This window comes from Vipera ursinii (assembly GCF_947247035.1).
Source record: "Vipera ursinii genome assembly, chromosome: 2".
Lineage (NCBI taxonomy): Eukaryota > Metazoa > Chordata > Lepidosauria > Squamata > Viperidae > Vipera > Vipera ursinii.
This window is the reverse complement of record NC_139513.1, coordinates 127,255,419-127,278,311: the sequence shown is the minus strand read 5'-3', so window position 1 is coordinate 127,278,311 and position 22,893 is coordinate 127,255,419. Positions and strand designations below refer to the sequence as shown.

At 37.3% G+C, this 22,893-nt stretch overlaps 1 protein-coding gene across 1 annotated transcript in view; it reads right to left on the bottom strand.

The window, feature by feature from the left end:
• Positions 1 to 22,893, bottom strand: part of RPTOR (regulatory associated protein of MTOR complex 1) — a 438,767-nt gene that overhangs the window by 67,689 nt on the left and 348,185 nt on the right. The window contains exons 22-24 of the mRNA XM_083354435.1: positions 22,127 to 22,230; positions 20,987 to 21,170; positions 20,255 to 20,365 (exon numbers count right to left, since the gene is read on the bottom strand). Of these exons, the coding sequence (XP_083210561.1) occupies positions 20,255 to 20,365; positions 20,987 to 21,170; positions 22,127 to 22,230 (399 nt within the window). The remainder of the gene's footprint in view (positions 1 to 20,254; positions 20,366 to 20,986; positions 21,171 to 22,126; positions 22,231 to 22,893) is intronic.

Genomic DNA, 22,893 nt, shown 5'->3' with positions numbered 1-22,893 from the left:
AAGCACCCAAGCAATGGCCAATTTTATCTAATCTAATCCACTCTAATCTTCAAAGGCATCCAGTCTTTTCAGCAGCTAAGCAGGCAGTCATCTGTACCCTCTGACTATTCTTCCATTTTCAACAACTTTTTATCAGCTAATGTAATAACCCACTCACACACATTAATAATTGTTTGGAATATATACTGTATATTTTTTAAAAAACCTTTTTTCTACTCCAAATTAGGATGTACTGATCAGTACATATGCAGTATTTTACCCAAGCAAGAGAAAGAAATGAACATCTGTGGACTATTTGGAGTCAATTAAGATGCAGGTAAAAGCCAAGAGAGTGGTTCTGCTGATTCAACCAAAGGCACAATTTAGCAAAATAAAATGAAAAATGAATAATCTGGCCAGTTCCATGATGCAGAAATATTTCTTTTGTGATAGAGATTCAAATATTTGGGACTTTTTAGTTGGAGGGAAGAAACCTGATGATTAAAGTGATAGCAGAATAGAGATTTATAAAGCAAATAAAGAAATGTGGAGAGAGACAAATGTTATACTGGAACTGAGGGCCATCCAGCAAAACTCAGGCAGGTGATTTAAGAGAAATTTAGCACATGGTGTTCACTGGTGTTCACTGTGCTGAGGTACAGTGTGAAGTTACTGGCTTAAATGACACGACAGAGAACCATCTGGCTTAGTGCAGATGGCTAAAGCAGAGTTCTAACTCACATCAATTGTTGGAAGAGGCCAACTGCCTTTGTGCCCTTTTGTCAGCTTCTCAAGAGACACGACCTACCCTGCAGAATGTAAGGTGCTGGGCTTGATGGACTGTGGGTCTGCCAGTAGGACTTCCCTCATGCTACATTCGCCTCGCCTATATTTCCTTTAAAAAAGCCTGTCTGTGATAAATGAAATATAAGCTTTTGTTCTATTCAATCCTGTGTGGGTTTCCCAGAGGTGTGTGGGTGTTTGGAATAGTGTTAAATCATTAGGATTATGATATGTTGCAGATTTCTAATACTTTTTGGCCTCTATTCAGAAAGAAACCAATTACAATTCAGAAAAAGACATCAGCCGAGCTGTCTCATGTAAAAGCTAATGAAGCTGTTCTGCTCTTTACCCATATCAAGAAGAAAACAATCAGAGAAGGTTGAGGAAATAGTGACAGGCAGTAGATTTATCGGTTGCAGCAACAAATCACTTTATAGGAATCACTGTACTGATTCCCAGTGTCAAATCTGTTTCTTCAAAAGCCTTTTTCCTTAACACTTCGTATTCCTGATTGCAGCAAGGCAAGTGTTTTGAACTGGAGGCAAAAACATGCTTTGAAATGTTCTGGTGTGTGTGTGTGTAAGCCAAATACATCTTTTCCTGGAATTGCACAACCCAGGGGAGATTTGCCTTGTAGTGAACAGGCAGGCTATCATACTAACAAGCCTCACCCCATCTCAAAACTGGGCATGATCAAAGAAGCAGGAAATAGAAAGATTTCAATCTTTAACACTGCTCCCGGTATTGAATTTTTTGGAAACCGCAACAGGACTTTTCCACACTCATTTATTAAAGTGGAAGGTGAAAAGATTGGATAACCATCTTTATGCAATGGTTTAAGGTCACCTGCCTTGGGCAGAGGGGTTGGGCTAGAAGACCTCCAAGGTTTCTCCCAGCCCTGGGATTCTGTGGTTCTGATTCTTGCCACCTGGATTGAGTTGCCATTTAGGAAATCAACTATGAAGGGCCTCCCCTCACATCTTTCGGCTGTTTATGTCTCATATTTCTGCCCTGGCTTTTCCAGCCTCCTCACAATCTTTCCTGTACCTTCATTGTCTGCAGCCTGCAGCATGGCTGGGAATAACTATACCTACACAACAAGATTACATCAATTCCCTTTTGTTCAGCTGGAGAGAAAAGAGGTTTTGTTAGTTTCCAGCCAAGGAGCAACAAGAGGAAAGATTCCTCCAATCAGCTATATGGAAAGGAAAGAATTAGTGTGAGGGGGGGGGGGACGGGGAACATTTTTTATTATTCTAAAAATCCCAATGCATTTCAAGAGAACAGTAAAAAAAGAACCCCCCATAAAAATGAAACGACGTGTTTGCAATATATGAAACACATTTTAAACAAAGCTTAAAGCATACATTAAGATAGCCAAAGGAAGCATATCTACATATATCCCCAAAGGAGGTAGAAAACAGTATGAGATTAAAGAACAATACAAAGCAAATACAAAAACTATGCAACCCTCCAAAATTAAGTTCAAGTCAGAAGCTGGGTACTGAGGTGGGAAAGAAGAGAAACAACTTTGTTCTTCTGAGCCTCTGATAACAAGGGGAAAAAAATCTACAATAAACTGGAGCATTTGTGGAAGCAACTGCTGCAGTGATCAGTTTCTCCCTAAGGAATAAGCAACAGATTTAGCTAAAAATATTGGACATAAGAAATATTTTTTTAAAACTTGGAAAGTGTATAGTAATTAAGATCTTATTGCTTTTGAGGTTTATTTTTTTCTTTGTAAGTCCACTGACTGTGACTTGGACGCAACCCAATAGCTTCTTTTAACTTGCTCAGTCTGCCCCCTCCCCCGGTGTATTATTTCTACAAGGTTTTTAGCAGCATTGTATATTTAATTTCTCCAACAATGATTATGTTTTACCACAAGACTTCAGTTAAAAGAAATATTTTTGCTCTCATTTTTTTTCCTGTACATACACAGACTCACACAATTTCTTTCCTGGGTTTATAACACTGATAACTCTGAACTAATTATCCCCTGCGAGGTTGAGCTGATTTTCAAAGGGGTATGCATGATTTCCCTAGTCACATGCCTCAGTGCTACAGAGCCAGGAAATGGCATACAGAATTCAATTAATTTTTATCAACTTCTTTTTCTCCTACTTGCTAGCAAGGCCCTCAGGCTGTGGAACCTCTGTCTATATCCATTCTGGGGTTAGAGGAGAAGATGCCTTGGAAGGCAGATGGTGACTGCACTATTAAGCAGCTACACAAAGTAAAAGATTTCTGGGAAAAGAAGTTTGTGACTTCCAACGATTCACTGTGTGGATTCTGCTACTACATTGTGCTATGTAGTGCAAAGAGTCTTTCTGCCTTCAAATCCAAAGTGTTATACAGCTCTCCTCTTAGAATTTCTTTTGGCCACAACCATCACAATGTTAAAGAATAAACATGTTTATTAATAAAGGAAAATATTTGTAGCTCAGGGTTGAAATGAGGGGTCCTTGTTGCTCTCTGAGCTTACTTGCAGATGGTTCATTACCCAAACTAGGTAATATCATCAGTGCTACTAGCTCAGAGAGCACCAAGGACCCATCAAACATGTTTATGGATGCTTTAAGTATGTTTCTGTACATTTACGTAAGAGTATATTTCCTGTCACACTTTGTCTAATTTTCGAGCAACAGATCTTGGAATCTGTTCTTAGAGCTAAACAACAGCTTATGTAATTCTAAGTTCAGTTTTAAGTATTTTCAGAACTCCGGAGGTGGTGGTAGTGAAGGCAGGTTTGATTTAATGAGCATGTCTGCAAGTATAAATTACAAGTCTACCCAGCAAAAAGGATGAATTTCTTTCTCCTGATAAAAAACTTTGATTTGGCAGTTAATATATCATGGCCCTTGATTGATTTCTGAATCAAGCTGATGATTTACAATCTTATCAGTCCCAATGCAGAAAAAGAAAACCTTGACAAAAATCCAATGCCTGCCTCTCCTTCAACACTTTTTTGACTGCTATATTTGTTGCCACATAGCTGGCACAAAACAACCTAAAACACTTGTCTTTTCTACTGATATTTAGCTTACATTTCAACACTGTGTTAATGCAATTAACTAAAATTTCCAGAAGGCAAAAAAGTCTTTATTTCTTAGTAAAATGTGCATTTGCAGGAGAGAGATAGAACAATATGGATTAAAAGAATGTGGATTTCATGCATGTGAATTCATACAGTTATATAAAAAACAGCATAGCTGAAAAGGATAGCATATGGTAAATTTCCTCCTGGGTTTCCAAACAATACAAGACTTTTGCGAATGAAGGCAAATGTGTCCCAGGATAATGATGCGAGATTGAATTTGGGTCGGTCACTGGGATCAGAGATTTACTCTTCCAAGTCCGAAAGTTCAGAAGAGTAAATCTCTGATCCCAGTGACCGACCCAAATTCAGTCTCGCAACACAGACTTTATTTCATAGATTCAGTATTAAGCTGGGATACATTTTTAACTATTCTATAGAACATTGTAAAAGAATGTGACATTTCTGATGGCCCTATAGCTTTGCTGGCAGCCTATGGAAGTCATTTGCTATTGTCTCTGGGGGGATGCTATTTCAAAGATCTAGTCTAACCAACAGTTTTGGGATTTCCTGATAGCCAAATACTAATCAGGCTTGATCCTGCTTAACCTCTGAGTTTAAAGGAAGTCAGGCAAGGATTGGTGTTGGCTTCATTCATTCATATGAGAGGAAAGTACAAGCTGGGTCACAAGGAAGCAGCCATGCTTAAAGCATTTCCTTTGGATACCTTTCATCCTATGTCTGTCTGTCAACCTGACTTGTCCGAAGAAGATTCTGATTCCTCCCTTTGGCCAATCAAGTGGCTGATATGCTGCAGCTGAAGTAGACCCCATGCCTCTGATTAAGCCAGAAAGCAAAATAGGGAGCTGTAGGTACATCCTTGGCAATGCCTCTTTTCATTCTCCTCCCTCAGTTACAACAATCTCAGGATGAAGCTCCTGCTCCCAAAAGAGGCTTCTCAGGTCATCAGCAGATCTGAGGGACTCATTCACAGGTTGCCATGTGACACCAGGCACAACTGGAGACACACAATCATAATAAATAAAAGATAAAGATTTCCCATATCCAAGTGAAATTATTTGGAAATGTTAGTAATTTGGGATGTCTGCAAGCTTTAAGCTGTTGGGATCTCTGCAAATCTTTTGGACAAACTGAGGTTTCTATTTGTTACCAGCTGACAAGGTCAGTGTGTTTTTAACCACTAAGACATCATGCCTCACTCATGATACATAAAGAAGAGTATAAAAGAAACATCATTAGTGCACTGCTTGCTGAAAAAGAGAGGTGACTTTTGACAAGGTAGCATTTGACAAGGGAATGTGGACAGGAGGCAAAATAACAAAATGAAGTTCAGGAAATGTGGGAGAACTGAGTCCCAAAAGTTATCTCTGTAGTTGTGGTTCTCTTTTTAAATGTTAAAGAATAGACCAAAATAACCTGAAATACTGGTTATTGATTAAAGGTAAAAGTAAAGGTTCCCCCGCACATGCGTGCTAGTCGTTTCTGACTCTAGGGGCCAGTGCTCATCTCCGTTTCAAAGCCGAAGAGCCAGCGCTTGTCCGAGGAGGTCTCCGTGGTCATGTGGCTAGCATGACTAGACGCCAAAGGCGCACGGAACACTGTTACCTTCCCACTGTAGTGGTCCCTATTTTTCTACTTGCATTTTTACGTGCTTTCGAACTGCTAGGTTGGCAGAAGCTGGGACGAGTAACAGGCGCTCATTCTGTTACGCGGCACTCGGGATTCAACCTGCCAAACTGCCAACCTTCTGATCGACAAGCTCAGCGTCCTAACCCACTGAGCCACCGCGTCCCTTTATCGATTAGACAACACTAAATATAGCCTTTTATGTATTTGGGGAATTATCAATTTCTCATATACAAGTATTGTTTTTCAATCAAGTGAAACTTACAAGAACATATCAGAGCCTGTGATTTTAATCTAAAAAGAAAAAAATAGGTATTGAATTAGAAAAGAAAGTATTTCCAACTCTAGTTTAAAAAAAATTGATGGCCCAAAGAGTAAGGCCAGGGATCTTCAAACTTTGCCCTTTTATGACTTGTGGATTTCAACTCCCAGAATTCCTCAGCCAGCATGCCTGGCTGAGGAATTCTGGGAGTTGAAATCCACAAGTCATAAAAGGACCAAGTTTGAAGACCCCTGAGCAAGGCAAACACACACTTATCTGTATAATTTTAAAATTCTCAGCTTCTTCCAATGTGTTTCAAATGGTTTCAGTAACATTTAATTAGGCAGCTCTTTCGTGCAATTTAGAGCATGTACAGTATGTCGCAAAGTAATTGGCAGAACAAACTGGACTTGCTTCCCCCCCCAATATATCATTCCGGGATGCCAAACAATATATATTCCTTTAGATAAGATTCAGTTAATATTTATAAGATTGAAAAAGACATGTCAACCTGGCTCACTTTTAGCCATACGAGTTAGCTGAAGCTTGGTTCATCGGAAGACAACACGTGCTTCATTTCTTCAATACACTGAAGGAAGATTACAAAAATGGGGAAGACTAATAAAGATTTAAATAAAATCATGGGAATGAGGATAGGAAGCATACCTGCATAATCTCATATCTGAGAAAAGAATAGCAGAAAGACTAATATCCAAACATATTAACATTTCTTGGTTTCAGCAAATACAGCCAAGATCACAACAGTTTAGCATAGGACCAGAAAGAGAACAGAAGTTAAAATAAAGACATTAAACAACTCTGGTTATCTTGAAAAGTAGCAGTGGCAACTGCTGGGAAGGAAATTCATTTATTACTTAAAATAATTTTGTAGATTTAAGCAGATGTCTCTAGGGCAGACATGTCAAACTCGCGATGTCACGTGACATCGCGCAACGTATCGGGACAGTTTTGCCATTGGCGGCAATGGGATGGGTGCGGCTTCCGGATGATGCGTTCGGCCCGTGGGCCAGCAGTTTGACAACCCTGCTCTAGGGTATTTGTGCAAACAGTTCCATATTCTAAGTAGATAAACTTACAGGCTTCATAACATAATACTTTTTCTTCTCTACATTATACTGCTTGAAAAACCTCTCTATTTTTACAACATTGTAATTTAAGGAATTTAAAGCACTGCAGATACGTTTAAATCCCTGTTCTGTTAAGAAGTCAAGTATTCACATAAAGCACATACAGACTATGTGCAGAAAAGCAGGCATTTTCATTAGTAGTCTGGAGTGATTTAATAGATTAATAAGGTACCACTCTGATGAAAAGCTATTTTCAGAAAGCAGATAAATGCTTTTAATTATCATTGGTAATTTATATATTACCCAGTTCAAATGTTTATCTTATTTGTTATCCTATTTGTTTTTCTTTGAATTTTTTAAAGATACTATTCTTTGGATGCGGAAACAAATAGAAACCTCAGTATGTCCAAAAGATTTGCAGGGATCCCAACTGCTTAAAGCTTGCAAACATTCCAAATTACTAAAATTTCCAAATATTTCACTTGGATATGGGAAATCTTTACCTTTTATTTATCATGATTGTGTGTCTGCAGTTGTGCCTGGTAGCTATGAGCATTAGGAAAAAATTATTTATGTATGTTTTGTGGCTGATGAAGTACCAACTATTTACTACTTAAGCCACTGCTTTGGTGATTAATATTAAAAAGGGAAAACTAGGCTGGAAATTTTATTTATTCATTTATCACACTTACATGGCTTCCTATCTCACCAAAACGTGAGACAGCATACAAATACAAACCAACAAAACAAATATAAAAATAATTATAAATATATAAAAGTCATTATTAAAAATACTATTAAAAATTAAAACACTTTTTAAAATACTGCAGATTGTGTCATTATGAGCCAAATGCCCTCTAGCACAGGGGTGTCAAACTGCCGGCCCGCAGGCTGGTTGTATCATACAGAGGCCACGCCCACCCCAGCTCTGGCAATGCAAAAAAAGTCGCGATATGTCGTGACACATCACGTGACGCGGTGAGTTTGACACCTGTGCTCTAGAGTCACAGTTGTTTCTTCATGTAATAATTATACACTCCAGTGCTTCATACTCATTGACGCTTAAGTCTTTTTTTCCTTGTCCCTCTCTGGCAAAATTTGCCTCTGTAATATATGTTGTAGCAAACTACATCATTTCTATTAACTGAAAATAAAAGGCTGCTGTGATCATCAATAAAACAGCAAGATAAGGTTTAGTCTTCCTAAAAATAATAGGCAGGCATAGACAGACCGCTGAGAGGTCTTTATAAGACTTGTCTCACAAATGACCTTCTGAAATACGGTCATTGCCTAAAAAGCTGAAGGGGATGGGGCAGAGAGTTCATCTCCAAATGGCGATATAAACTCCAAAAGGGGCAGTGCCCAACAGAAAAGGAGCACCCTGGAAAAAAAATAAATGAATCAAATGATAAGCCCAAGACAGAAATCCACTTACGCTTATCAACCTTTTATCAAATGAGGAATATGCAACTTATTATTTGTAGTGGCAGCCATTCCCAAGAAAAGATGCAACTTCTTTAAATAGTTGAATATGGCTTCTACTGTGATACTCCAGCGTATTCTTTCCAAGATTGAATCCAAACCATGGCCATCTGGGGGGGCCCAAGAGGAGAGTTCTGGCACTTGCCTTCTGGAATATCGGTCCCTCGGAGATCGGAGGTGCCCTGACCTTGCTGATATTGCAAGGCATTGAAAACTTGGATTTGCAATCACATCTGGGGCCCTGATAATATGGTCTTGAATGTGTTAACTGAGTTTCTCCGCTGCTATGTTATTTCCTATTATTTTAGTTGATTTTAAACTTGCTTAAACTTGTTTTTTTATTAGGTTTCTAGTCTGCTTTTTTAGCTGTTAGCCGCTGAGAGTCATGTACAGGTAACTTCTGCGTAGTGACTGACTTGTTTCGTGACCATTCATAGTTACAGCAGTGATGAAAAAGTAACTTTATGACCAATCCTTGCATTTGCATACATCTGGAAAGCCAAAGAAAGCTGAAGTAACAGTCAAGGTCTCACTCAGCTAGTGCTTTAAGTATGGAGTTGCCAGTACCACTTGTGATCACTATACAATGACTACCTCTATATGAAATAGGCAGCCATATACATTTATTAAATAAATAAATATCATTAAGAGATTTCCTACATTATCACCCGTAACAAGAAAATCAGTAAAAATTACTCTATGCAGCAGAAAAAATTGGCACACACATTCTACAGAGTTATGGATCATGTATTTCCAACATTTATCTAGGTTCATGTTCTTTTCTATAAATTCCCATATCTCCCTCATGTTCATTCTCTAAGCTATTTTGTCTCTCTAACCCTATCATGTGTGGATATTTGAACAGATTTTGTAAGGAGTTGCAAGAGAGGAGAGGAGAGAAGAGAAGAGAAAATCTCATTACACGAACCCATGTTCACAGAGAAGATGCTTGTTTGCATCCTGATATCCATTTTGGAATGTGTAACTAGAACTATATAAATATCTCATTAACTCATACTGTACATTTCCATGGAGACAGTTTATTTTGAGAATTTTTTCAAATATTATCCAACACCAAATTTTTATTTTCATACAAGTGCTATGGTTTGGTTTTCATTCCAGCAAGCATTATAACTCTTAGGCTTAGCACTCTTCGCTTGTTAATCATACCAAAAATAAAATTACACTTCTGATCCTATCCTGACTACCAGGTTATACTTCTTAATATCCATCCATGCATAACCATGGCATTATTACAGAAACTTTACTTGTGACCACAACACGACTGTCAATATATGTGTAATCTGAGTCAACTATTATTACATTGATTCATTAAACATGATTAAAACTGCTGGATTATTTTCTTATATGAATATCGGACTTTTGCTAGTAGGATAATATTTTGCTAGAATTAAATTATGCCTTAGGCCTAGCATTATTATTTACCACAATTTAATTTTTCTCAAAACCCAATGTGACAGAGTTGTTCTATTCCCAATATGTCTTTTTTTCCTACAATGTTTGTATGGGAATCATAGAATCCCATGGATTCTCTTCATTCTGCCAGGGTTCTATTCATTATGATATATTTTCATGTAATGTCAAGCGTTTTAGTTATTTTTTCTGAAGTTCATCTGGGGCAACAAAGAGGTAGAATGTTAATCACCACAACATTCTCAGGTAGCATAGGAGTGTATGGTTTAAATAAACATTGTTTTCTTGCTAGGAGTTTACATATGGCTTTGCACAACAGACAAATTCATACCATATAAGCTAAAAACTAGGCTGTATTTGTATAAAATATTTACACTTAGTCTAATCTACATGCAGCCATTCATCTTTTCTAGCTATCTTATTCCATTATATATGAGATAGGATTAATGGGAAAAATTAATAAAGAGCAAGATATAAAATTGTCCTATTTATGACATTAGATATAACATCAGTGCCATGAATTTAGCTCAGCTTCATAGTGGGGAAGATGAATTTATCTTTTGTACACTTCCCAGAGTACAGTTTGAGTTGGGTGGCCATAATATATATATAATACACACACACGCACACACACACACACACACACACACACACACACACAACACTAAAGCAAGATGAGAAAGGAGGGAGCAGGATTTTCTTTGAACACAATTCTCTGTAGTAATTAGAAAAGATACAGAAAATACAGATGTTTACACAAAATGTGCAGCCAGCTGCTTAGAAGCCATTTTTTCCCAAACCATTGTGATAATTTTGGTTTCACTATTATACATAATATACAGTCATGGCCGAAATTGTTGGCACCCCAGAAACTTTTCCAGAAAATCAAGTATTTCTCACAGAAAAGTATTGCAGGAACACATTTTTTTGCTATACACAGGTTTATTCCCTTTGTGTGTATTGGAACACAACAAAAAAGGGAGGGAAAAAAGCAAATTGGACATAATGTCAAACAAAACTCCAAAAATGGGCCGGACAAAATTATTGGCACCCTTAACTTAATATTTGGTTGTACACCCTTTGGAAAAAATAACTGAAATCAGTCGCTTCCTATAACCATCAATAAGCTTCTTACACCTCTCACCCAGAATTTTGGACCACTCTTCCTTTGCAAACTGCTCCAGGTCTATCTTATTGGAAGGGCACCTTTTCCCAACAGCAATTTTAAGATCTCTCCACAGGTGTTCAATGGGATTCAGATCTGGACTCATTGCTGGCCACTTCAGAACTCTCCAGCGCTTTCTTGCCATTCATTTCTGGGTGCTTTTTGATGTATCTTTGGGGTCATTGTCCTGCTGGAAGACCCAAGATCTCGGACGCAAACCCAGCTTTCTGACACTGGGCTCTACAGTGCGACCCAAAATCCTTTGGTAATCCTCAGATTTCATGATGCCTTGCACACATTCAAGGCACCCAGTGCCAGAGGCAGCAAAACAACCCCAAAACATCATTGAACCTCCACCACATTTCACTGTAGGTACTGTGTTTTCTTTGTAGGCCTCATTTCGTTTTCGGTAAACAGTAGAATGATGTGGTTTCCCCAAAAGCTCTATCTTGGTCTCATCTGTCCACAAGATGTTTTCCCAGAAGGATTTTGGCTTACTCAAGTACATTTTGGCAAACTGTAATCTTGCTTTTTTATGTCTCTGTGTCAGCAGTGGGGTCCTCCTGGGTCTCCTGCCATAGCGTTTCATTTCATTTAAATGTCGACGGATAGTTTGCGCTGACACTGATGCTCCCTGAGCCTGTAGGACAGCTTGCATTCCTTTGGAATTTGTTTGGGGCTGCTTATCCACCATCCGGACTATCCTGCGTTGCAACCTTTCATCAATTTTTCTCTTCTGTCCACGACCAGGGAGATTCGCTACAGTGCCATGGGTTGCAAACTTCTTGATAATGTTGCGTACTGTGGACAAAGGCAAATCTAGATCTCTGGAGATGGACTTGTAACCTTGAGATTGTTGATATTTGTCCACAATTTTGGTTCTCAAGTCCTCAGACAGTTCTCTTCTCCTCTTTCTGTTGTCCATGCTTAGCGTGGCACACACAGACACACAATGCAAAGACTAAGTGAACTTCTCTCCTTTTTATCTGCTTTCAGGTGTGATTTTTATATTGCCCACTCCTGTCACTTGCCCCAGGTGAGTTTATAGGAGCATCACATGCTTGAAACAATCTTGTTTACCCACAATTTTGAAAGGGTGCCAATAATTTTGTCTGGCCCATTTTTGGAGTTTTGTTTGACATTATGTCCAATTTGCTTTTTTTCCTCCCTTTTTTGTTGTGTTCCAATACACACAAAGGGAATAAACCTGTGTATAGCAAAACATGTGTTCCTGCAGTACTTTTCTGCGAGAAATACTTGATTTTCTGGAAAAGTTTCTGGGGTGCCAACAATTTCGGCCATGACTGTACATAGCATTGTTTAGAATACAACCAGTGGTGGGTTTCAGCCAGTTCGCACCAGTTCGGCAGAACCGGTAGCTAATTTTTTGTTGCCCAGGCCCAGAACGGACTTCCAGAAGCAGCATCCACACAGTTCACATATTTGAATCCCACCATTGGATACAACTCATCTCTTATTCATACTCCAGTGAGACAGGTTACCATTATATGTGTTTTTTACAGCTGGAAAACAGGCAAAATAACAGCAATGCAAGAAATCTCTGTGATTGGAAAACACATTTTTAAAAATCTAAACACAGCACACTGGATGACTTGAGGGCAATAGTTTGGGCTCTTTATCAACAGTTTTTATTCATTCTATAATCTTCTCCAAATAGTGGTTCCTCATTAGATAGTATTGGAGAAAATTGCTCCCATAGCCTTGCAGCAAACTAAGATAGCAGGTTCAATCCATTTAGATTCGAATGGTTTTCTACCCAAACCATGAAGCCATCAAACAAATACAGGTGCAAAACAGCAGCTCAGTCAGGAACGATCTATCCATAAAGCACAAAGTCTCTGAGCTCAGCTCATGAACCTCTTATGAGTACAATTCACTCAAATATTTATTCTTGGATTTCCCTCAGGTGTTTTCTTTCAGCAATTCAGTTTAGTGTGACAAGAATCGTCTAGTTCAGGGGTGTCAAATTCAATTTCATTGAGGGCCGCATCAGCATTGTGGTTGCCCTCAGAGGGCCGGGTGGGTGTGGCCTGGGTGGGTGTGGCCTGGGTGGGCGTGGCCTACTGGGTGGGCATGGCTAAGGTGCGTATGGCCTACTGGGTGGGCATGACCAGCTCTACATCGTTCACATCAAGGGTGCCTATGGGGGCCTGGGCAGGAGTGGGACAGATCTGAGGGTCTCTGGCAGGAGGAGGGTCTCTGGGCCAGGGCCAAGGCAGTGGGGGCCGTTCCCTCACTGTTTCCAGGATGGCTTCGTGGGCTGCATGAAACCACTTCACGGGCTGGATCTGGCCCCCGGGCCTTGTGTTTGACATGTCTGTTTTAGTTATTCCTATCATTGGAATTTGGAGGCCAGAAACTATTGCCAATTTATTGCTTATCATCTAGGGAATTATAACTGGACTTTGATTTGCTTTCTGCCCAGTTAGTGACAGTTCTGTCTGTTCAACTACAGCTTCCATCTGCAGAAGTAATTCAACATATATTTTTTAAAAGAAGCAATTATGGTAAAAAAGGTTATCATATAGGAACATTACATCCCAGAGTAGGCTTTTGTTGCATCTCCCTAATGAGTCTATTTTACAGTAAATTTCGTTAGCCTTTGTGTAACAAAAAATTATTTTGTTTTGATCAATGGTCAACAAATTACACAAAATCCTAACTGAAAAGGAGAAACAACAGTGTTCACCCCTGCATCAACCGTTGTGCTGTTTCTTTGGCAATGCAAAATTTAGCTACCTTATGAATGATACATTCATATTTGAGAAAAAGACATTAACATAATACTTCTTCATTCTTTCTGGATATCGAAACAGTAGAGGTATGTAAAACTATTCTGAATATCCCTACAGAAGTTACAGTATCAGAACACAAGATTTATATAGTGAGTTTGAATTAGCTAGAAGTTGCATTTGCTTTCTGCATATATCTGATCATTTTCTTTACAGGGCTTACAATTGAAAATCTCTCTCGCTCCCCCCCCCCAATATATACATGCTATATATTTCACAGTATTCCATTTTGGGGTTAGCAATTTTATGCATAATGCAGAAGAACAAATAAGGTAGTTGTAAGGGAAAAAAATAAAGATCTGAGATGTAAAAACATTGTTCAGCTTAAAACAACTGACTCAACACCATAGTTCCCCATTCTTTTCTATGCTAGTAAACCGTCTTGCTTTGACCCTATCTATACTGTGTTATTTAAACATTGCAGAATCTCATCAGCCCCATCCAATCATGAGTTTCTCTGGCAGGCTATTCCTTTCCTTTGTTCTTCCCAATAGTTCTTTTTATATTATTTTACAATTCAATCCTTACTGAAATCTCTTTATATGAACAGACTACCTCATTGTATAGCTATTTTGTACTGGTCACTTATTTTGGCCTTTAATCTTACATTTATAGAACATAGAATAATAGGATTGGAAGAAACCTTGGAGGTCTTCTAGTCCAACCCCCTGCCCATGGCAGGAGATTCTACCGTTTTGGACAAATGGCTGTCTAGTCTTATATTGAAAACCTCCAATGATGGAGTATCCAAACCTTCCAGATGCAAATCGTTCAACCGATTAGTTGTTTTCACTATCAGGAAATTTTTCATTAGTTCTAGTTGTATCTCTCTTTAATGATCTCCCATTCTTATCCTCATATCTCATGGTTTTACCACATAAATTTCTTCATTATGTCATTCCCATTCTAATCAATTTATATTTGTGTTTCTTCTGATATAATTCCATAAAGTGGGCAAAAGCATGCTTTTATGCAGTTATTTTTGCCTTTTTAAAGAATCCATTTCATATAGCAGACTGCATAGTACCCATTCTATCTGTGATAGTATTTGTGTGCCCTAAAATGTATCAAGCTAGTTTTTTTCCCTACAGTTTGTAAATAGTCCACAAAGGCATACAAATTCATCTACTTCCCCTATTTTTGGTCATTTACATATAACTTTGAAATGTTCACTTAATTTTCCCTGTCAAACTCAACAGGGTCTTTGATTTTCATTTCCATGCTCCTTAATATATCATATCATCTATCTAACATTTGCTGCAAACAATTTGAATTCTCAGCCAAGAACACAGGATCATTTGCATACAAAAGTATACATGCATTTATGTCCCTAACCAAGGCATGAGTACTGTCACTGCAAGCACTCCATATATTTATCCCTATATTTATCACTACAAACATTAAACAATTAAGTAGATACCTTACATCCTTGCATTATTCCGTTCAATGCTGAATCATTCACCAAGCATTCCATTTATTATCATGCATATTTCACTTCCAGCGTATATCACTCTTGCTGCATTCAGCAACCATCTTCAACTCCATACTCATGCAAAATGTTCCATAATTTAAGCCTATTCACTTTCTCAAACACATATTTTTTTTAATTTGGTAAACAGCTTGTTGTCTGGGTTTATATTTAAAAACAATCAGTAACAGTTAATTTCTATAATTCCACAATCCACGCAGTGGCTTTCTTTGATTTTCCCTTCTTCCAATAATATTCTCTTTTACCAACCTTACATTAGTACATTTCTTAGTATTTTGATAGATAACAATTGAATATAAACATTTTTCTAATATTTAACAACCACATAAATATAAAGCTTCTTTTCTAATTAATCATCTTAATTACCTCATCATATATCCTGTTTTCAAAGTTCTTATTTAGATTTGTTTCCCCCACAATTTTTAAAACATTCTTACCCGTTAAGATTTTCTCAGAATTAATTACTTAAATATTTAAGTATTTTCCTCATACAAGCCATCCCAATAATTGTACATTTCTCATATCTTAAAAAAGAAAAGAAAAAAGGAAGAAAATAGCATACTACTTGAGAAATATGTCCTTCTTAAGGTAAGATACATTTATATCCAGCATTTTTCTATTCTTTTTAACTGTATTCAAACAAATGTTTAAGCTTTAAATATTCTGTCCAATAAATTCAATCATCTAATCTTTTGAATCTGTTCAGAACATTTTTATCAATTGAGATTTTCTCAAGATCAATTACACTTAAGTATGTAAAGCATTTCCCTCTTATAAACCATCCCAACATCTTATATATCATAAAAAATATATATACTATGTTACTTGAGGGGCCCATCCCTCTTAAACTAAAATACATTTATATCCAGAATTTTTTTAACCATCTTCAAACAAGTGTTTAATCTGTAGATATTCCATCTGATAAATCCCATCATCTAATTTCTTAATTATAACTCTATCCTTTTTTTTTCTTTTGCCAAACATCTTTCCTAATCAATATGCTCTGCTGGACCAAAAAAGTCTTCCCATAGTCTTGTAGATGTTGTTGTAGGTACAGGAGACAAATCCAGTAAGATGTTTTTGTGGGAGAGTTTCATGCCTTCGTATTCATTGAAAATCTTTTTCTTTCTCTCTTAATTTATCATTTTTTGTCTCTCGAGTTGTCATAGTTCTCCTGACAGCTCTATAATCCACTTTGTTGAAACCTTTTTCTTCTCCTCAGACTTATTTTGCAATCTTGAAGTGTAAGTTATCTTTTCCATGTCCAATATTTCCTACAAGTTTTCTCTTCCTGAGTTAAGTCATAATTCCTTCCATTGTTGGGTTCTATCTTTAAATCTCTTTCCTTTAGTTTATGTTCCCTTGTTTGCTTTATCCGATCGTGCTCTATTTTTATTTTCTGAGATTATTTTTATTGTAAGGTTAAATTGAAGATGTATTCATTTATATTTTCAAAGTTTTTTTAATTTCCTCATAGCTTGAAATCATTATTGTTTGAATTAGTTGCAACATAGCATACATTTCCTCCTGGAAAGTATTTGTTTTTTCTTGATATGTTTTTTCTGCAGATCTCTGATGTTCCATGATATCCAAAAGTCAAAGTTTTCCTTTCTCGGCAAACAGCTTTAGAGTCACAGTTTAATAAGTATTTATAATCTAGGAAGGTCAATTTTTTTAAGGTTTATAGTTTTCGCCTTCTAGGTAGCCTAAAATGTTTTCTTTGTTGCAGCTGTTCTCTGTTTAGTTAAGACATTGAAGGTCACAAAAACAAGTTATCTTTTTCTGGGCTTTTTGCCAATTCCTGTATTAGAGTTGTATATTTTCATCCACCACTAGATGTCAGAGCCAGTTCATTTTTTCACTTTTCAAAACAAACAACTATTTTCTTCTGTTTTCATCAATAATCTTTTGAGAAGAAAATCTTAGCAAATTCCACCAATTTCAAACTTATCCAGATTTAATTCTTATATTCATTTCATTTCAATATATTTCTGTCCCCCATAAAAGTTTAATTCGCCGCTTCCTTCTGTGGGAGGGTGGGGCAAAGATCCCCCTCTTTCTCACTTTCGGAGGATTTTTGCTTCTTGGGTTTTTTCCCCCCAGGAAATCAATTATCAAGTAGAAGAGAGAGAATTGATATTTTTCCCAGTTCCAAACACGTTGTTTATGATCAAGCTTGAATTAGTGCTTTTTGGCTTCAGCTGCTTACAGCTTGGGCTAAACTCTGGAGTGAAACTAGCCATTCTTCTGCTGGTTTCTGGTGGGCTTTCCCCAAATGACCAGATTGACCGCCGTCTCTCCGCAGGCGGCAGGGCTCCCCTCCTTCTTTGTCACCTCTCCAGGGCAACTTCAGGCCCATTTAGGGTTCCCTAACAAAAAAAAATTGTCCGTAGGGTGCGGAGCCCTGTGATCCCTCAGCTGCTGCACTACTGCACAAAACCGGATGCCCCCAAACACATAAATTTTTCAATGAGTTGCTATAGAGCAGAAACTTGTTCTCCACACCCTCTGCCCAGTATAAAGCTGCATTGTGCTTCCCCTATTTTACTCATTGTCACTTCTTTCATCCTTTCAATCAGAATTCTGTCATGCACCTTTTCAAATATATGTCACCCTATTATACAGGGGAGAAATAATAGGATTCTTGCAATCATTAGCCAGTCTTTACATTTAAACAAGTTGCATGGATACCCCATAAGTAAAACATTCCTGTATTTTAACATTTTTAACTCTACACCTGCAAGTTTACTATTTTTAGCCCTCTCACAACATTTATGACTTTCTTTTCATTCATTTTTTTTCTTATATACTAATACTTACAAGCATTTATTTTAATTCTGCACTTTAACAAATACCTATCATTTGCATATAAATCTCTAAAATACTCCCACCAGTATTTTCTTATCTATTTCATCCCAAATAATTTCATCATTTCAGTTTTTAATTCCATTCATTCTTATGGAATTTCTTTACTAAACCCTTTTTACTTAACTCTAAAACAATTTTTATTTGCATTAAAAACTGTACTTTCGCTACCTCTTTTAATTGTTCTTTACTCTCTAAATTCTTAGTACCCATAAATTTATTCTAAGCACTGACCGGCTAAGTCCTAACAGTAAGATGAATCAAAAACTACTATAGTCCTACAAACAAGCAAGCAAGCAAACAAACAATGTTGTAATCCAATCAGTTATGTCAATTAAGAACTTGCATAGTAGTACAATTTAACGTTTGCTATTTCCAGTGCTTCTTAATTTTCTCAGTCTTTTTTGCCCATGATCTTTTATTAGACCATGTGAATTTTTTTTTCCGGTAGACATGTAATATTTTCTCTTCAGTACTTATTTTAATGTTTAATGTTTGTTTTTGTTTGTTTTTGAAACCAATAAAAAACAAAAATATTTGATCAAATGTTTATTTTAGCACTGTGATTTTGTTCTAACCAGAATAGTTTCAAATTTCTCCATCTTAGAATGTTTACCATTATAGTTTTGGGGAATATTTATTCTTGAATAAATTTTTATTAGTTTTTGTTAAATACTTTTCCTAATATCAAATCAAGTCAAAATTGTAAGTCTAATATGAAGCAAAGGCTACCAGTATCTATTGAAATTCAACCAGAGACCAACTATATTTATTAGATTTTAGCAGAGGCTTCAAGGAAGCAAAATCCTAAGCTTACTGCAATACACTTCTAAAGATTTTCATGAAAAAATCCTATGAGTCTCTTATGAACCAAAAACTACCATTATCCATAAAAATCTTACCTGATCACATTATTAAGAGACTTCAAGGAAGCCTAACTTTAACCCTAATGCCTACCTAAATGTTTCCCTAAAAAATGGTTCGAAGCCAAAATGGTAAAAGCAATATGAAGGAAAAAATAGTGCTATCTATAAAAACTGAACCTGATTTTTGTAACACTTTTTAGCATGGATTTCAAAGAAGCTAACCCTAATCTTAAACTTATTCTCCACTGAAATATTTCTTCAGATGCTTCTACTGGTTTCAAATATTGTAGTCTGTCTTTTAATCAGAATTAGCAGACTGAATAATATAAAACCTATGCTAACGTTATTGTGTTACTAATTGGTTTGCTTCTAAGCCCTATGCAGAGTGATGGTTGTCATCTTTAAAGTTCTACATGGCTTAGTCCCTAAACATCAGGAAGTCTGTCTATCCAGCCCAGGTTTGGCTGGTCTTTGCTTTGCTGACTCTGAGGAAAGGAAGGTGGAAGGTTCCCATCACAGAGGAGGTGAAAAGGTGGGGATCCAACAACGTGGCTCCTCAGTGGCTCTCCTTGCCCTTTCAAACATCCTACTCTCCAAGAGAAGGAATGTTCCCAATTCCCAGGCCTTCAAGGAGGCTGTAAACACCTTTTTTATTCAGCTGATCATCTAGGTCAGGGGTAGGCAACCTTGGCTCTTTTATAACTCGTGGACTTCAACTCCCAGAATTCCTGAGCCAGCTCAGGAATTCTGGGAGTTGAAGTCCACAAGTCATAAAAGAGCCAAGGTTGCCTACCCCTGATCTAGGTGATGATCATGCTAATGAGCTGCCTTAAATTAGTTACTCAGATTTGTTTTCATTGCATTATAGTCTTGTATATATGTGTGTATGTGTATGTACACACATTTACACACAAATTTACACACACACACAAACATACTATGTGTGTGTTGCTGTGTGTGTGTAAATGTGTATTTGTGTGCAAACTGTTTTTTATGGATTGTGCATTTGTATGGTTTTATGTTTTGTGCCGCGTAACAGAGTGAGCACCTGTTACTCGTCCTAGCTTCTGCCAACCTAGCAGTTCGAAAGCACGTAAAAATGCAAGTAGAAAAATAGGGACCACTACGGTGGGAAGGTAACAGCGTTCCGTGCGCCTTTGGCATCTAGTCATGCCGGCCACATGACCACAGAGATGTCCTCGGACAAGCGCTGGCTCTTCAGCTTTGAAACGGAGATAAGCACCGGCCCCTAGAGTTGGAAACGACTAGCACGCATGTGCGCGGGAACCTTTACCTTTTTATACGTTTTTAGAAAAGTTTCATGAAAAGAAAATTTGACTGTACCTTCATTACCGGCTGGGCAAAATACTTAGCACTCCAATCACAAAACCCTGTCTGCATTGCTGCTGACATAAAATTTTTGGGACCTACAGCATCATCAGCATCATCAGTTATCTATTAAGGAGAAAAATGAAGGAAGAGAAATATCTGTGCTTTAGTTAAGGAATCTACATGGTCTCTTTCTCAGATAAATTCAATGTATCATTAATTGCCATACTAATAAAAATACTGTTCATTATACACGAAGATTGCCAGATAAGGTTACAGATAGAATTTGTGACTTTCATATCATCCCAAAGATGTTTTTTTTTTCCAAAAGGCAACTGGACTTCAAAACTAAAGAAGTTTCTTGGATGAAAAGTGAAATGTTTTCATAGAAAAAAACAAAGAAAGTCCAGCTTCCTTTTGGAAAAACCACCTTTGGAACAACCATGACCTATATATATATATATAAAATAAAGAATTGTCTATAGGTGCAACTCCAATTTAAGGTGCTTCTCCTTATATAGGAAGACTCCAATAACACCAATTCACACTTTCACGGTAAAATTGTTGCATGTGAAAAATTTCTTGGTTACAAAACATTAACTTAAGTTTACAGAAATCTAAAACTAATAGATAGATTAATGAAAAATGCAGGAAGAAATAAAACAGGGGGAACAAAATCCTGCCTGAGGAATAGAAATACTACTCAAGTGCATGTTGAAAGAACTGCTGCAAGGATGACCATCTCACCTGATCTGGGCCTTTGTCAAACATTTTCCTTGTCCTAGGAAACTGGTGGGAGTGGGGAGTGTACTGCACTCCCATGTTGCCAACATTTGCAGGTCTTACAGATGAGATGTCCCGATTGACAGTCTGTTTTGTCACGTCATTGGTCAAACTAGAGCTGCTGGTACTGGCAGTTGGTGGTGACCCTCTAATAATAGGAAATGAAAATAAGAGTGAAAATATGAAGATTGCATTAAGAATTTTTTTCTAAGGCAAGGCAAAAACTTAACCTGTACTATAACTGATTTTTATTTAGTGACTGCTGCTCAAAACCTTTCCTCTTACTTGCCACTTTTGTTTATTCTTGTGGGTGTGTTTGTATTTGTGGGGCGTGCAACTTTGAGTCAGTTTTCATCCCCAGGCAATTGCCTAGACTAGTTCTTAGTAGAGTGACACCAAGTCAGTTTTTTGGCTAAGATGGAACTAGAACTCACATTTTCCCGGTTTCTAGCCTAGTACCTTAACAATTAACTTTAATTTTTGTAGATAATAGTATTTGTAAGCTATAGTCCCCTCTCCCAGCCTTTGCCCTCCTCCCTCACTGCTCTTTGCCCCAGTAAAATTGTAGGAGGAAAGATATATCCAAATAGGTGTTTTTCTACATCTCAGCATGATGTTTGGGGCAACAAAGCCTCTGCATTTTTTCCCCAACACAGGAATGAATCTATCTTCTGAAAAAAATATGTATTCTATAAAGCCTGAAAGTTCAGTGCATAATGCAAGTGGCTCCCAATGTATCTGTCACCTTTTCGATATTATACGATAAAGATCTTTATGGCACAAAGATAAGTTTCTTTCCATCCTGACTCTTATACTGAGTCATGAGCAGTGTTGTTTATGCTTCCTTTGACTAAAAGCTTTAGTACTAATGGGGAATGAATCAGAGTTAATTCAGAAGGACACTTGAGGTGTTGCTGTCTTCATCGCAAACACTACACCAGAGGGACATTAGGGAAAGAAAAGGTATCCTTAAAAGCTCTCTCAGAAAAAAATATCTCATAAATAGACAAGTAGTTTCAAATAAGTTGCACAATGGATAATATTTGTATAATACACCCCTTTTAAATTAGAATATGCACAGGATCAAACATATAGGCAACTTACCCTACTTGATGTATATGCATGCCTTTGTTAGTAGGACTGGCTGGGGCAGAATGCGTGACAGAGGATGTGTCAAGGATGCGCTGGGGGCGGGCATTTACAGTTGCCTAGGAAACAAAAAATTAGCAAGTGAGAGAAACAGATGCCAACCTCTGCTTAGTATGGTTTTCACATTTGGAAATAAAGGAAAGTAGAGTCACTCTCCAGCACTAAGAAAGTATTGCTATACTACTGCATGCCTATCAAAGAAGAATCTAGCTCATACCATCTACCCACCACCAAGATTCCACTTTAATATGCTACTTTAGTCTCTATACCATGTAAATGATTGCAGTAAAACCTTGAGACAATTTTTCAGGTAAGACTAAAATCAGTTTAGGACCAAACTTAGTACAGCATGACAAAACTTAACTGTTGCCTAAACTCAAGAACCTTCATATATCAATTTTTTTCCAGAAGGAAGAATAATTCATAAGCAGAAGAAGTAGAGTTAATAATACTTTAACAACAAAATAATTTGTCAAGGCCTATAAGATCAAATATTCCCAGTAGGCTGAGGGGTGAAAAATTACTTAATGATTCAAACCATGGTCCTTTATTTGAACTTCCCTTGAGATGCTCGGTTGATGTGTTACATTAGCTTCTGATGCAATAAATAAAATGGAGCAACAAAATAAATACAACACATTTCCTATGGTTCCCCAAAGATATAAGGATAAATCTCATTTGCCACTTCTTGAGATTCTGGGCAAAGGGAGAAGGATAGAAAG